Source organism: Phycomyces blakesleeanus (assembly GCF_001638985.1).
Source record: "Phycomyces blakesleeanus NRRL 1555(-) unplaced genomic scaffold PHYBLscaffold_8, whole genome shotgun sequence".
NCBI classification, from domain to species: Eukaryota; Fungi; Mucoromycota; class Mucoromycetes; order Mucorales; family Phycomycetaceae; genus Phycomyces; species Phycomyces blakesleeanus.
Window position 1 is genome coordinate 976,547 of NW_017265141.1, and position 15,192 is coordinate 991,738.

Here is a 15,192-nt window from a genome sequence, read left to right on the forward strand (position 1 = left end):
TGTCCGGAGAATTTATGTGTGCCCGGGTGGATTTTGAGTTCCAGACGTGGCACAGCGGAGGTACAAATGTTAAGATAGGCAAATTGAATAGTAAGAAAAAGAAAGTCTTTATCGATTGATATATATAAACATATTATTTTGTCTCTTTAATAAATAACACTCTCAAAGTATCAACTTTTTCTAATATTAAGATACTAGTCCAAAATAAGTTCCAGGTACCTCGAATATTATTTTAATTTTCTTAAATAAATAACACTCTCACAGTATCTATTTTTTCTAATATTGAGATACTAGCCCAAAATCAATCCCGAATACCTCAATTGCAACGCAGTGTAATATTCAAGTAAAACTATAATTGGAATAAGAGGGTCAATTACTTGTTATCGAATAATAATAAAAAATCAAAGACTAATTGAAAACTTGTAAAAAAGCAAAAATAAAAATAAAAAAATTAATTTGAATTTCAAATGTCAAGTTTTTTTTTCGACTGTCAAGTATTTCTGGCAGACTGCAGGGCATTTTTGGAACTCAAACGGTCTAAGATGTTTTTAGTAATTTAAAAACACCTGGTAGTGTGGCATTTTTGTGAGGCTAGCAGTTTTTGTCCACAAAAAAAATGTGGTGTTGTTTAAATATTTTTATTCTCCTAATGTCGTATAATCAAGAAATCAAAATTTTCACTTCGGAATTAGAAGCTTACTTCATAAAAAATCGTACTAAACTGCCTAGTTTCTATATGCTACAAATAAAGTAGCAAAAGTAGTAAAAAAAAAACGGTCGACAAATGAAAATTAAATCATTGGATTTCACGCAGTGTTGCAGTTTGGTGTGTCTGTGTTCTTTCTTTTTTTTTTTTTTGAAAAAAATAACAATCATTTTGACTTTGTTTTGTACTATCTATGATTTAGAGCTCTAGGTTTAATTTATAATCCCAATATTTTTACTTTTACTTTTTATTAAAAAAGGGGTGGATAAACGATAGTTTTCCAGATATTTTTCTTGTTCAATTGGATACTTTAAACAAAAATAGCTCAATATTTATAGATCATTTGACCTCACAAGCCTTGAAAATTTCTTGCGCCAAGTTTATTCTTTTTCTTTAAACAAAATGATGTTATCGATGGTTATTTCCAGTCCGTGAAAACGAAAACCTTATCCCAATTCGACTTTAATTACGCACGCTCTTTCAGTCTTATGACTTAAATGATGTATGTGTATGTATATGTATATATTATTTTCGATATTTACAAACAAAATAAAGTAAAATGAACCATTTAAACGATGTTTTGATGTTTTGATATCTAAGAAATGAATAAATGAATGGATAGAAATAATGAGTTAAATAAAGAACAAAAAACAACAAGAAAAAAACAATTACAATGAGATGAGATATAATAAAATGAAGTGAAATGAAAGAAGAACAAGAAAAAAAATTATGTGTTCAAGAAAGTCTAGGACATTAAAGTGTTGGGCTAATGGTACTGTATCTATTGTCAGCTAAATAAGTTGTCATGCTTATAGTTTGGAGAGGAAGTGGGTGTGTAACGAACTTTTGTCTGCCATGTAACTATATATATATACATTGTACATATTAAAAAAAGAATCATTGATTATGTATACATGTATATATATACCTCTTTGACCTTGGGTGACAAACAGCATGAATTAAGTTTCAACTAGATTTCAAATAATAATAATACAATAATATTGTTTAGTACCCGTTTGTCTTGAGCACTGTTCCTTTTAAATAAATAAATACCTTATCTTTATACACTTTACCTTTTCGTGGGTGGTTACTCCTGCACAAATAATATAATAATGAAATTCGGTAAGATAGCCAATAGGGAATATAAGCAAAAATGAGAAAATAGTAAGCAGCAAACTGACAGGAGCATATTTGGCAAGTATCTTAAATTCCGGTTGTTCAGGGTCATTAAAGTACAGAAGCATAAGGTGCGCAAGTGAAAATGCAAAGACAGAGAGAGAAAGAAATGCTCCTGTTACAATGAATACAAAAATGTGCGATAGTTTCTTTTTCCGATACAGTTGTTGAGCCAGATACAATGATGATCGTAAAGCTCTAAAATAATAATAATACTATTTTAAGCATCTCCACAAACACATACAAACATATATGTATGTATAAGCATCATATTAAGAAAGGAGAAGCAACAACAACAAAAAAATAATGATTTAATATTTACAAAATGCACTTCCCAACACAATTTTCACAGTCTCGGCAATGGCTTGAACGTGGAGGCCTATAGATTAAGCAGGTCTGGCAATAGTTGAGTTCTACTTGCTTACCTTTTATCATTACGATTTTAATTGGTGGTGTCATACACTGTAAAGGATCGGGAGGAATACCAGAATTTTCATTAATTGAGCTGGCAATTAGTGGCATCTTGTCAAGATTTCGAGGGATAATATACAATAGCATTATAGAATATAAGTTCAGATTTATCAATAATTTATCAATGTTTTTTTTTTGCTTTTGCTTTTACAAGCTTCTTGTTGTAGCTTAATATATACATATATATTTACTCCAGGATCAACCCAAGTAGTCCTCGTCATTGAAGAAGATGTAAGTATAAAAATATAGGCAAATATAACTGGGATTGCTGGAGACAATTGTTTTCCAATACCATGGGTATTTGTAATCAATTAACATAGTGTTTATAATATATATATAAAGTAAAAATAACCATGGATCCAAAATATGCTACTGTTATATATAGCTTTGGGGATCTTTTTTTTGGTACTTGCATAAAGATCGCAAACAGAATAGCTGGAAAAGGAAAACACTGATAGAAGCCCCAAAAGCCCGGTATGGCTTGCTCGTTATAAACTAACCATCACAAAGGAACTTGATGTTCCCTGGTATCATCTAAATTATCATGATGGGGTAGGTGGCGGAATTTTGAAGTTTCCTTATTATAAAAGTCTCTGGCTATGTAAAGCAAGTAATGGGTATTATTAATTCAATGAGTTTACTCTCCATAAAAATATCGTAATGTTTTTTAATATCCCATCTACTATATATGTAGTCATGTTTATTTTCTTTTGACAGACAAGTATGTTTTGAAGAGTACTGAATTCATCATTGGGATCAAGGTTTGCTTACCAAAAATGACTATTTTGATCCAAATAGCAAGAATATATATATAAAATGGATTATCGATCAAGATTCGTAAAGTCAATACTCTTTCTATCTTTAAGTAATCTGCTAAGACATATTGCGATCCACATTTATAATGCTTTTTGATTTGGATTGACTAGATATTGACGAAATAAGATAATATTTTCACTCTTAAAAACCATTAAGCACTGAAACTCGGGCTATTTACACCAAATGTCCATTTTCGATACCCACTTTTGCTCTGGTGAACATTTGAAAAAAGAGAGATTTTTTCTCTTTCTAAGCTACTAAGTAAAGCTGTGTAGAAATATAATTCAGCTCGATTGGTACTTTTCTTATAAGTGAGAACTGAATATTGAGCGAGATATCGATAGCTTTCAGAATGACGGTATTTGTAAAGAAGTGTATAAAAGAGGTAATATCACTATATTCACCACTTAAATAAGGCTTTGTTAAATATCCGATAATAAATTGTTTATCCCCAAAAAATCAATGTTGCTAAAATAGTGTAGCCATCTAGCGATCTTACGGACACGCAACTTATTAGTAATGTACGATGTTTTCAGTATCAGGGAGGACGTTTCTTGTAAGGGTATACCTTTTTACAGTAGTATGATATGTAGCTATTTTATTGCACACACATATATATGAATATATATATATATATTACAGGACGTACACTAGTAGTGTGAAACTGTAAGTATAAAATGGTGTACTCAATATAGTGCTTTTATCTCTACTTAACTAAAGACATTATCTTGACCTGTATTAAAGTAGCTCCATTATATTACATATGTATCATTAGAAAACAGGTATAATTATTGGACTTTGAGCAGTGTGAGTGTACCTTTCTTTTATGAAGACAATTTTTGAAGAGGACATATATTGGATTGTAAACCCGGTTCCATAAAAAGTACAATAAAGTTGTCCGTGTAACTCCACACATTTTATACAATGAGGTATAAAACTCAGAAATGACTATTATTGGCTGGAACAAAAGTGCCTTTTCTTGGTTGCACTTTTAAAAAAAAATTGTAGAAAAGTAAAAGGTCTAATCGTAGAAGGTTTTTTCAATAGAAGAAAAAAAAAGTATTCAATAATTAACAAAATAGAAAAAAAAATACAGTTAAGATCCTACAAAGCCTTATGGGAGTTTATTAATTTCTATATATAAGTTTTGTCTATTATAAAAAAAAGGTACAATATATTCATATTTAGGTGGTTTGGTAAGATCGAAACGTTGGCTCCCATCAGAAAATATCGGTCCCCTAAGATTAGCGTTTCAAATTACCTCCCAATTTGCTTTTTATCCTTTTTTTTGATACTTTAATTCCATTTATAAGCTTACAATTTAACCCACTAATCTTTATCACAGCATATTCTTACCACCTTTGCATATAAATATATAACCTATCTTATAAGCTATTGAGAGGAAAGGGGGGTTTATTATTATTATAAAGAGAAAAAAAACTCATGTGATTACGTATCAGTACAGTGTTATTGTGACTTGTTTTCGGCTGACCAAATGCAAGAACAAGAACAAGAAAAATAAACTGTCAATGTCTTGAGTGTCATCAATGAAGATCACGAATGCGTGTGCTGCTCTGCTGAGCAATTATGAAGTCATGGCACTATTAGATGAACGCCAGAATATACAAATAGAACTCCAACGGAATGATGCCTCGATTGAATATCCTGAAAATTTACGCACCATTCAATTTGAAGTAAGAATATGCACACTTGCAGACATGTAGACATGTACAAAATATATGCACGCACATATACACAGACAACACGCATGCTAAAAATTCTTTTTCTTTCTGGTATTAATTATTAATATCAAATTAGGTGACCGAATATTTGAAGACCTCTCCCTGCAGTACTCAAACACCTGCTCAACTAAAGGATTTTTTGGATGCTCTTAAACCTTTTAAACTTACTCGGGCAGAAAGGCTTCAGATTCTTAATTTGAGACCCAAGAGCGCAGTTGAGATTTACTTGGTAATTTTTTTTAAAAAATATATATGTATGTATGTATATATCGATCAAGTTTGCAAACGGAAAAGTCCTTTTTTTGTTGGTGTTGGATATTCTAGATCATTGAAGAGTGCGAAGAGCGATTCTCTGAAGACGATCTGGAAAATATGCTCAATATTATCATAACTACGCTGCCACGAGATGATGACGAAGTTGAGGAAGAGGAAGCAGAAGAAGGTGAAGAAGGCGAACCTATGGAACAATACGATTGAGAGTAAAGAAACGACTCCAGATCCAAGACCTTTTACATATGGTCAACAACTGGAAGGTTTAATATTAAAGGTGCATAACATTCATCCGCATAGCAACAACAGCAACAAAAATAATTGTAATAATAATAAATGTATAGACTATAATACCATCTACAACAATCTTTTTCTTTTTCTTTTTGGCTATTGTTTTTTTTGTGGATATGGTCAACGCTTATAACTCTCGATTCTTTAAAAAGGCTACGTTTATACAGTATTCGATTTCGAAAGTCATAAGATAGAAAGGTAGGCGAAAGTATATATGCACATAGTATACATAATACTCTAGACTTATGTAAAATAAACTAGCCTTTCCTAACCTTTTCTTTAAATAAAGACGTGATGGGTTTACAGCAATGTGGCTCTCTACATGAAAGTAAATCTAAGCGCAGATGATTACAATTTCTGTTGTGATAAAGTAACTGATATTAAGTTCGTGTGACAAACAACCAATCTTCAAGAGCTTGGCTGATTTTCTTTGTATGGCGTTTACACTGATTGAAAGTATATATATATATGTATGTATTACTGCTACATATTGGGAAATGGAACGGCCATATGAACCTAGGAGGTGTCCGGCGAGAAAATGCTACAATATGACTGGGTTGATTAGAATAGCAAGACAACAAGCATAAATAATTAACCAAGAGGGCTTATCAAGTGTAATTATTTTTCTATTAAAAAAAAACTCCACAAACAAAATCACCTTTGTTTCTTTTATACTTGGACTATGTGAACTATATCTTACAATTACAGAAAATATCAGCAGTCAAGGGTCAAAATACTGTAGCTACTTCTTGTACGCTGATAGCTTTCAATCTTAATGTAGTCGGGCCATAGGAATATATTCCAATGTTAGGTATAAAGTTTCTTTTATATATAATTTCACTAGTCTTGGATTTTCTATGATATCCTCTCTGATGAGTATAGTAAATATACAACAATAATTGAACTTTATTAATAATTCTTTTTAAACAGAAAGTGATTACACCTCTAGTCAACTTGCTTTCAACTAGTCTAACAAATGACATACTCCTACTTACACTGTTTTACACTGTATAAGTGTGTGGTGTACGTGTGCCTGGCGGGTAATGGTTCCAAATATTGTTAGCTTGACAGGTTCAATAGCAAGAAGGAACTAGAGTTTAGTTGTGGAGTCTATATTTCACTCAATTGTAAATACTTGAAGTCCTATGAGTACTGCTTAACCAAATATCAAGATAGATAGAAAAAAGCAAAAGAAAAAGATACGAATTCTGTAAGTTAAAATGAATAAAAAAAATTAAATTATGAAGATAACTTTTACCTTTAGAAACTGGAATACAAGTAGCTCAATTTATAAACAATGTGTACTGTGATAAAGACCCAGATATTATTGAGGTTTACTATAAAATACTACTATCTTCAAAAAAAGCATATTCGATATGGTCACTAAACATACATCGGTTTTTGACGAACGAACAGCACAGTCGTTGGCAATATGATGCTCAAACAATAGGCTGGCATTCTTAAACGCAAAAGAAAATAGAAAAAAAAACTTGAGAAAGAGAACTTTATGTCATGAATGATATATACTTTTCTAAGGTTAAAAATCAATATGGTTAATATATATGGCTAATATTTCTCTTTGTATATTATCTACTAGATGCAATTCGCAACTATTTATCAATTGTCAAAAGTCGCTTAGATATTTGAAGCGCAATAGCTACAAAATAGTAGGTTATGCGCGAAAAACTCCTTCGAATGATAACTTGGGTGGTAGAGCGAGCTTTCTGCAGAAAATGGTCAATGCTTTGCTTGGTAATTCCTTTACCAGCATAATTTATGTTTCTACATTAAGTTATATATCTGTTCCGTTCAGTGAACAAGATTAAAATACTAATAGTAATATAATTGAAAAAGAAATTAATAACATAAAATAACGGGAAACATTCAAAGTAAAATAAAAAAATATGCAAGTTATAAGTCAACATCAACACTATTTAATTTATCAGAGGTGCTCACAAAAGCCATTGCTTGAACTACACAAACATCTCGATTGATTTATTTTAAAGGGTTTCGAGCCTGAATAAGGCACATGCTTCTTAAAGTCCACAACAAATATGCCTGTAATTTTATCAAAGGCAAAGTATCTTTGATGATCATATAGGGCATTTGATTTCGCTTGTCATCAGCACTATGTGTGAGAAGCGTATTTTTTTTGTATTTTATTGCTATTTCTTTTGTAAGCTGGTATATCTTTTTTTTTAGTCAAAATATGATATCTATAGGGCTTTAGTTTACTAAAATCTGCGTTGAAAGTTATATAATACAACCAAAATAAAGTATATTTCATTTAGTATGTTCTTTAAAGTTTAATTCTCCTGAGTATAGGCTTTACTAAGACACCGGCTCATTAGAGTATCTTGTTGTCTATATTCGTAAAATCCGTACCATTTCCAAAATTGGTCGTTTGAGGTATTTGTGTCGTTCGAGCAATCTACTCCCTGAGCACCTGTGATAAAAATTCTCTGTGTCTATATTTGGTTAAGTGAAAGCAAAGTAAAGAAAAAGAATTAATTTGCACAAACCTGCCTAACGATAGTAAACAAATTTGAAAGAAATAATAATACAATTGAAACATATAAACAAGAAGAAGAAGATAGAAAAGTAGTGCTTAATTAAAAAAAATCAACCTTAAAACAACCCTTAAACCCCCGAAAAAAGAAAGGGTTAAAAAGATGAATTATTTTTATTGTATTTGTTGGTCGTCTTCAATGCATCATTTCTCTCTCTCTCTCTCTCTCTCTCTCTCTCTCTCTCTCTTACTATAGCGCATCTTCCTTCAAAACTCATATATAAATATAATTCAACAAGTTTCCTGCAATTTTATCTCATATTTTAAAAAATCCCACTCATACAGTGTTTCCTTTTTTCACTTTGTTTCTAAGTCTTGTATGGAGGTATATTTTTTTTAATTATTTGTTAGAGTTAATATGGGGCTAGCTACCCAACCCTGATGTATATTGGCATCATATCCTGTACATCCTTAACAATAAAAAAAAATACAAGTGTCAGTGCAACGTCACACTTGGTACGACACTTTGGCTATTCATAAAATAAGACGCAGGTTACTTTTTTAATTCTTCTTTTTCTTTTCTCTCTTTTCCCAACGTCTATTATTCATATGCTACAAGTGACAAACAATAATAAAAGGAGTATGACTCTTGGGCCTTCGGAGCCTGTTCATGACTGGGAGGTCGAACGAGCAACAGTAGGTTGACCGAATATTATTTTATATTTTATATTACATTAAAACGTTACTTATTTATTTTTGTTCAATATATTTTACACCAAAAACAAAAACAAAAAGGTTCTTATTGAATGTCGAGAATATCGCGAACGCATGGAAGTTCTGGAAAGAAAGGTCGAACAGGACCAAATTATTTACGAAAAAAATACAGCTAGTGTAAGGTCTATCTTGGGTTACTCAACAAAACGTACCTTGAATTAAATGGAATGGTTCCGATATATATATATCATTATTTCTACTATTTTAAAAATAATAATAGTTAATACGAGAAGTCAAAATGAAAGAAACTCTCCTAGAGCGACGCCTGGAAGACACAGAAAACCGACTTTTGGTCCAAGTAAATTCAAACTTAAGATCCTGCTATGTAAATTGTATAATATTAAGTATATATATATGTGTGTGTATGTGTGTGTGTATATAGATTGAAGACCTTCAAAGACAATTAGAAAAAGAACAGCACGATCATGAAGAAGAAGTTCGGGATCTCCGGGAACAGTATGACAAGACTCTTGAAGCTGAACAAAACAAACACGAAAAACGCTTGGCAAGTCTACAGGAACGACTTACGGCTAAAGACGCCGAGAACTCTCAGCTAAGCCAAGCAGTTGTGGGAGGTCAAAGTGAGCTTTTGGAAATGGAGCAACTGAGATCCGAACTGGCCAAAGAAAGATCCAATAGAGAACAGGAAAAGGAAGAGTGGGCAACGAAAGCATCCCACTACAAGCAACAGCTGAGTTTAGCAGAACACGCACAATTTAATTACCGACACAGTTCGACAGAAATTGACCATGAAGATGATGAGCCTGAAAGACTTCAGGACAAACTGTACCAAGCACATCAAAAACTGGCCAGTCAAGAAGCACAGATCACTTCGCTGACCAGCAAACTTGTGCTGATGAAACAAAAGCACCAAAAGAAGACATCGAGAATACATGAGACTATGGGGGATGAAGTAGAACGAGTCAAGGAATTACTGGTGTATGAGAGCCGGATGACAGCTATGAAGCACGAAGCGCAAATACAGAATCTCAACTCTGAGCATACAGAAACCCTGAGAGAGCTTAGAGAACAATTTGATAACGAAAAAGAAGTGTGGAAAATTGAACATCAGGCTGCATTAGATGATCTCAAACGACAATTGAAGCGAGAGCACCAGAATGTGACCAGAGAATTAGAACATTCGTGGAAGGACAAGATGGCAGATCTCCAGTCCTTGATGTCTATTGATTCTCTGTCTAACCAGAAGCACTGGGAAAATAAGATGAGCGAAATCCAAGACGAAAAGGAGTCTAGAGTAAATCGATTGCAAGGCCAGATTGAGGTGATCAAGGGACGTCTTGGAAATGAGATTGACAAACGGCGTCAGTGTCAGGCTCTTTTGGAAGTCATGAAGCAAAAGGAATACCAAGATCAGGAGCAAGGTGAAATATACAGAGCTCAGGTGTCCAGACTAGTCAAAGTACAAAAACTGACTGAACATGAGATTGACAAGGTTGGACTATTATTTTCTTTTATATATGTATATTATATATATCTTAATTGCTTATATTATTATTATTATTATTATTATTATTATTATTATTTTGTAGTTGAAACGAGAGCATCGTATGGCTAATAAGTTAGCTAGAAATATGCTTAGTATGGTTGGGCTTGAGGAAGAAAAGAGTAATGGCCAAAATATTAGACTAGCAGATATGCTTGAAAGGATTGTACATCATATTGTTCTGCAGTCATCAGGTAGACTAGCTTCTGAGCAAATTATGATGATGAACGGGTATCAATAGAAAGTTGATAAATAGTATTTGTAATTATAGAAATGTATATGTGTAAAGTATTTAATATCATTATTTATATATAATAAAATGAGTATTTTTTGTGTAAAGACAATAATATAATATATATATATAATATTTAATAGTATAGTAGAACATAGTAAAATGTGTGATGCGTATTGTGATGCGTGTGGGTGGGTTGAGGTTTATTTACATGAGAAAAATGCTTGGAGGAAGAGGGATTATTATCAAGTGTGTGGTTTGGTTTAGGAAAGCAAAATGATGATGATTTACAAATAAAATGATACAAGTCTATTGAGGTTCTCTGTCTTTGTTCGACTAGAGTGATCTGTAGCAGTCGCGGATTTGAAGAATTGACGAAGAGTAGGCATGCGAGGGATGGGATGATCTGACATTGTATCATGATCATCTTCTTTGTAATGACTGTTCATGGTAGAATTTGAGGAATTTGAGGAATCTGAAGAATTTGACTGTTGTCTGGTGAGACTGAGATGATGTTCCCTAAGGAAGAGAGGGTCGAGGTCGGTAGGGAAGTGAGTCATGTTGGAAGAAGAGTGTAATATTTTAGAGAATTGAACTCAAGACTACCAAGCCTTTATATAGACATATCTTTAATAAAATAAAAAATAAAAATAAAAATAAAAATAAAATATACAGAGGGTCAGACTCCGAACGACGAGATCGGAAGTGTTATAATGAAATAAATAAATCAGTATCCAATAGCCAGTCTACAAAACCTCTAAAGATTCTCTACACCCCCCGTCTTCCAAAAATCAAATTCTATTCTAGTTTATTTATGTGTTCATAAATAAATCTTGATTCGTTAGAAGAAGCCGATCCTTCCGGCCTCATCGCCACTTGGATATGTGTGGCGCATGGCAATAATCAGCCGTTGTTATTTGCTATTGAGATACACTAGGGCATAAGAAAGCTACCATGGAAACTCGTTATTATGATTTTTAAAATAAAAATCACCTTGGAAACAAGAATAATATTATTATTTTATTTCGTTTTAGCTTATCTTTTTCTTTTATTTTCTTCTCTATATATTATTCTTGATAGCATATTCTATCAGGGTTTGTATCCATAACAACAAATAGTAATAGTATAAATATATAAATATATAAAATATAAAATAAGAACACCTTATCAACAAAGCTTTACATACAAAAAATTCCTATTTAGTCTCCGGATTTACCCTTTATGAGAGCACTGTCACATGCCGGAAAAAGGCGATTCAGTTAGTGAAAAAAAAAACCCCTCTGCTCCCCCCACTACCACCACCACAACCACCAACTTCTTTCGCCAGATAGATACTTTATTACCATTTTAATTCAGTGCCTCCATTTGTACCAATATTATTATTATTCTTATTATTTTTCAGAATACAACTCAGAAGTCTCACTTCCAAGCATGCTTTATATGCCAAGAGAAGACTTGTAAAACATTTGATTTGTTTTTGCTTGCTTTGTTATACATACTTTATATTTGAAACTAAAAAATAAATAAATCATTATTTAATCTGTGTTAGTATTGTTGATACAAGCCACATACGCTAAAACTAACTGATCTCTTATCAACTCCATTAGCCATTTGGAAGTCAAGTATGGGCTAGAGTCTGAGTCAATGAATTCCATTCATCATAACCGTCATAATCGTCATACTTTTTTTAATTCAGTGCACGAGCCTTTCTTTTATACAAAGCCAAGCGGGATATTGATTGTTTTTAGATTAACCAATACAACATATAAATCACATTTTCTATTATTACTATTTTTTTAGACCCAGGGAAGAACAGCTTTTTGTGTCCATCAATTTCTACTCCACAATTACAAAACGTGGGCATTTTTTATTGTTGCTGTTGTTTTACTATTTTAAATCACTAGCAAGAATACAACAGGAACCGATATAAATAAACATAAAAAAAAAGTAATATTCTGCAACAATTATATAAAGAAATTATACAAGCAAATCAATGATAAATGTCTATTTGTTTATTTATTTAATTAATTAATTAATTTATAATGAAGCTTTGAACCTACCTCTTCTGTCTTGCCCTGACTAGAGAAATTCAAATGTTCAAAAAGAAAACTATGGATCATCTGTATCATATATAAAGTTTTTTTTGGCATTAAACTTCCCCACCCCCGCTTATTCCCCCACTTTTTATTTTATTTTTTTGTGACTTAATACCAACAAACAAATCAGATCATTTGTCAAGTGTTTATAGTTTTTTATTAATTTTACCTAATGTGTTACTCTCCCCCCTTACTCTTCTGAAGGAGTGGGTGAGTGTCAGTAACACACAGTAGATTATAGTACAACAGCAATAGGCAGGTGAGCAAACCTCAATAAAATATTAAAGAGTGGGAATAATAATAATAATAATAAGTATTATTGTTAAAAAAGAATCCCAAAGTGTTTCCAGGGTCCTCCGCTATATCGATTTTAAATGCCTGGGACCCCAACTTTGTTCAACTTCATCTGATAGACTAGACCTACAACGATAAAACTCACCTCATAACATTCTTCATCTGCCGATTAGCCTTTGTCACAGAATAAACTGCAGAAAAACAAAAAACAAAAGAAAGTCTATATGATGAGAGGCAATGCAGGTAAATGCATATAAAATCGCTTCTTTTTTTAGGGGGGATGTTACAGAGATGATCACATACTTTACCGCTTTTATTTATTATTTATTTACTTATTTATTAATCGATATGCTGCAATGACCCATTCAACAAAACCGTATAGTATACAAACCCTCGAGATGTACATGTATCAGGTCTTGGAAATAGTACCATATTTGGGATTAATATTTTCATTGTTTCCCAAAACTGTTGACATATTCCTGAATTTGTGCCTATACGCGTGTGTGCACAAAAGTTTAGCTCTTATCTAAATGTTTCTCACCATTTAAAAGCATAAGCAGCATAAGATTGTTCTTTACTATAGCACATATCTTGAATCTTTACAAAAAACAGTCTATGCGTGAGATTAACCAAGATCAAGAACAGACAGTATTCAAGATCTACAGAAATAAACCTAGTTTAGATAGATAATATATATATATATATATTTATTGTAAACCCTGGCAGAATTTAAGCATAATTTTAGTATCTTTACTCTCACAAGAATGATATTTTAATCAAGCACTAGCCTAATTGATTGCAAATAAATAAATAAATAAAAATCAAATGAATTTTTATGCTTGAAATGATCCATCGATAATCTTGACTGGAGAGTAAATATGCTTCAATGCCATCATATGATCTTATGCGTCACATTTAAAGTTCTTGAAAGGTTATGCATATCCCCAATCGAAATGTTCAGGGCAAACGGCATATGTTTGGTTCAGAGTACTTTTCTTTTTAAAAATAAATAAATTATAAAGTTGCTCCTAAAATTTGATTCATTCATTCATTCAATTGATCGAACAATATGATGATTGCACAAAATTCTTCTGATGTGGTCAACCGAAATCATTTCCTTTTGCTATCCAGACATATAAACCAGCATGTATTTTGACCAAATTAATGATAATAATAACTTGAAAATAAGAGAAATAATAAAATATCATATTATATTATCTATAATCTTATCCTCAATCTGGCTCTACAATATCATTGAATGGACTTCTTTAAAAAAAGAATTGTGGTTTATTTATTATGGATTTATAAAGAACGTCTTTGAAAACAAAATGTAAAAAAAAAAGGAAAAAAAAAGCGGAACAAACTTTCTTTTGAGAACCAAGTATACATTAATCAACTTTATGCTTTCCCAAGCTCTTCCAGAACGCGCTTGCGTATCTTCTCTTGTTCTCGTCTCAAAAAGTCCTGTGTGTATATGTATGTATGTATGTATGTATATATATATATATATATCTCTGTAGGTTAGTAAAAATGTACGTTTGAGGATGGGTGTTTTGGGGGAGGGAAGTGTATGTATAATTTAATAAAAAAAAAAGAGTATAGGATTTATGGAATCCAGTATATTAATCAACCAACCTCAACATTGGTATCATTGTAGTTAATTTCAGGTGTAAATGTCTTTGACGTATCAAGAGTCTCGATTGACTGTGTTGCCTTTTGGCTATTAATGCCGTGATGTGCTAAGAAGTAATGACTATCAAACTATTTATTAATTAACCCAATTCATTTTTAGCATTTTTTTTTTGGGTTGCCAACATACGCTTCTGATGATACTTTCGGATCAATTTTTTTGTTTGCTACTCTTTCTGCGATCTGTTCTGATTCAATATGAATCTGTGATAATCCACGCTCAATCAATGGTAGAGTTCTGTCGGAAGGTGGTTTAACAAGAAGCTTGGAGTTTTCATATAATTGCTCAAACAGTTTGTTGGACATTGTAGATGTAGATTTGGTGTTCGTGTGTAGAAGTGCGTGTATATTATTGATGGTTCTTCTTAATGCGTTTGATGTATATATATATATATATATATATATATATGTGTGTGTGTATGTGTGTGTATGTGTATATATGTGTATATGTATGTATATGTGTATGTAGACAAGTAAGTGTGTGCGTATTGTCTGGGCTTGGAGTGACACTTCAAATGGTCAGGTAGAAAATATAAAAAATATATATAAAATATATATATAAAATAGGTGCGCGATTCTCAACTTTTTTTTCTTCTTGGTTTTAAAAAAAAAAAAGACATCT

At 32.0% G+C, this 15,192-nt stretch overlaps 5 protein-coding genes across 5 annotated transcripts; 2 read left to right on the forward strand and 3 right to left on the reverse strand.

Annotated features, from left to right (window-relative positions):
• Positions 1-1,459: 1,459 nt before the first annotated feature.
• Positions 1,460-2,440, reverse strand: PHYBLDRAFT_167263 (hypothetical protein; the record flags this gene model as incomplete). Its single annotated transcript, XM_018435614.1, has 5 exons — positions 1,460-1,567; positions 1,635-1,676; positions 1,780-2,078; positions 2,205-2,261; positions 2,308-2,440. 5 exons carry the CDS (start codon positions 2,438-2,440, stop codon positions 1,460-1,462), a joined length of 639 nt encoding a protein of 212 aa, XP_018292966.1.
• A 2,276-nt stretch (positions 2,441-4,716) lies between these two features.
• On the forward strand, positions 4,717-5,388 carry PHYBLDRAFT_61028 (hypothetical protein; the record flags this gene model as incomplete). The annotated part of the gene is made up of 3 exons (XM_018440735.1): positions 4,717-4,863; positions 4,988-5,140; positions 5,236-5,388. 3 exons carry the CDS (start codon positions 4,717-4,719, stop codon positions 5,386-5,388), a joined length of 453 nt encoding a protein of 150 aa, XP_018292967.1.
• Positions 5,389-9,583: 4,195 nt separating this feature from the next.
• PHYBLDRAFT_158543 (hypothetical protein) lies at positions 9,584-10,595 on the forward strand. Its single transcript, XM_018433811.1, has 2 exons — positions 9,584-10,208; positions 10,306-10,595. The coding sequence occupies exons 1-2, from the start codon at positions 9,657-9,659 to the stop codon at positions 10,498-10,500; spliced, it is 747 nt and encodes a 248-aa protein (XP_018292968.1). The 5' UTR covers positions 9,584-9,656; the 3' UTR covers positions 10,501-10,595.
• A 103-nt stretch (positions 10,596-10,698) lies between these two features.
• Positions 10,699-11,051, reverse strand: PHYBLDRAFT_144282 (hypothetical protein; the record flags this gene model as incomplete). Its single annotated transcript, XM_018431183.1, has 2 exons — positions 10,699-10,714; positions 10,783-11,051. 2 exons carry the CDS (start codon positions 11,049-11,051, stop codon positions 10,699-10,701), a joined length of 285 nt encoding a protein of 94 aa, XP_018292969.1.
• A 3,228-nt stretch (positions 11,052-14,279) lies between these two features.
• Positions 14,280-14,876, reverse strand: PHYBLDRAFT_144283 (hypothetical protein; the record flags this gene model as incomplete). Its single annotated transcript, XM_018431184.1, has 3 exons — positions 14,280-14,345; positions 14,517-14,634; positions 14,701-14,876. 3 exons carry the CDS (start codon positions 14,874-14,876, stop codon positions 14,280-14,282), a joined length of 360 nt encoding a protein of 119 aa, XP_018292970.1.
• Between the last annotated feature and the right edge of the window lie 316 nt (positions 14,877-15,192).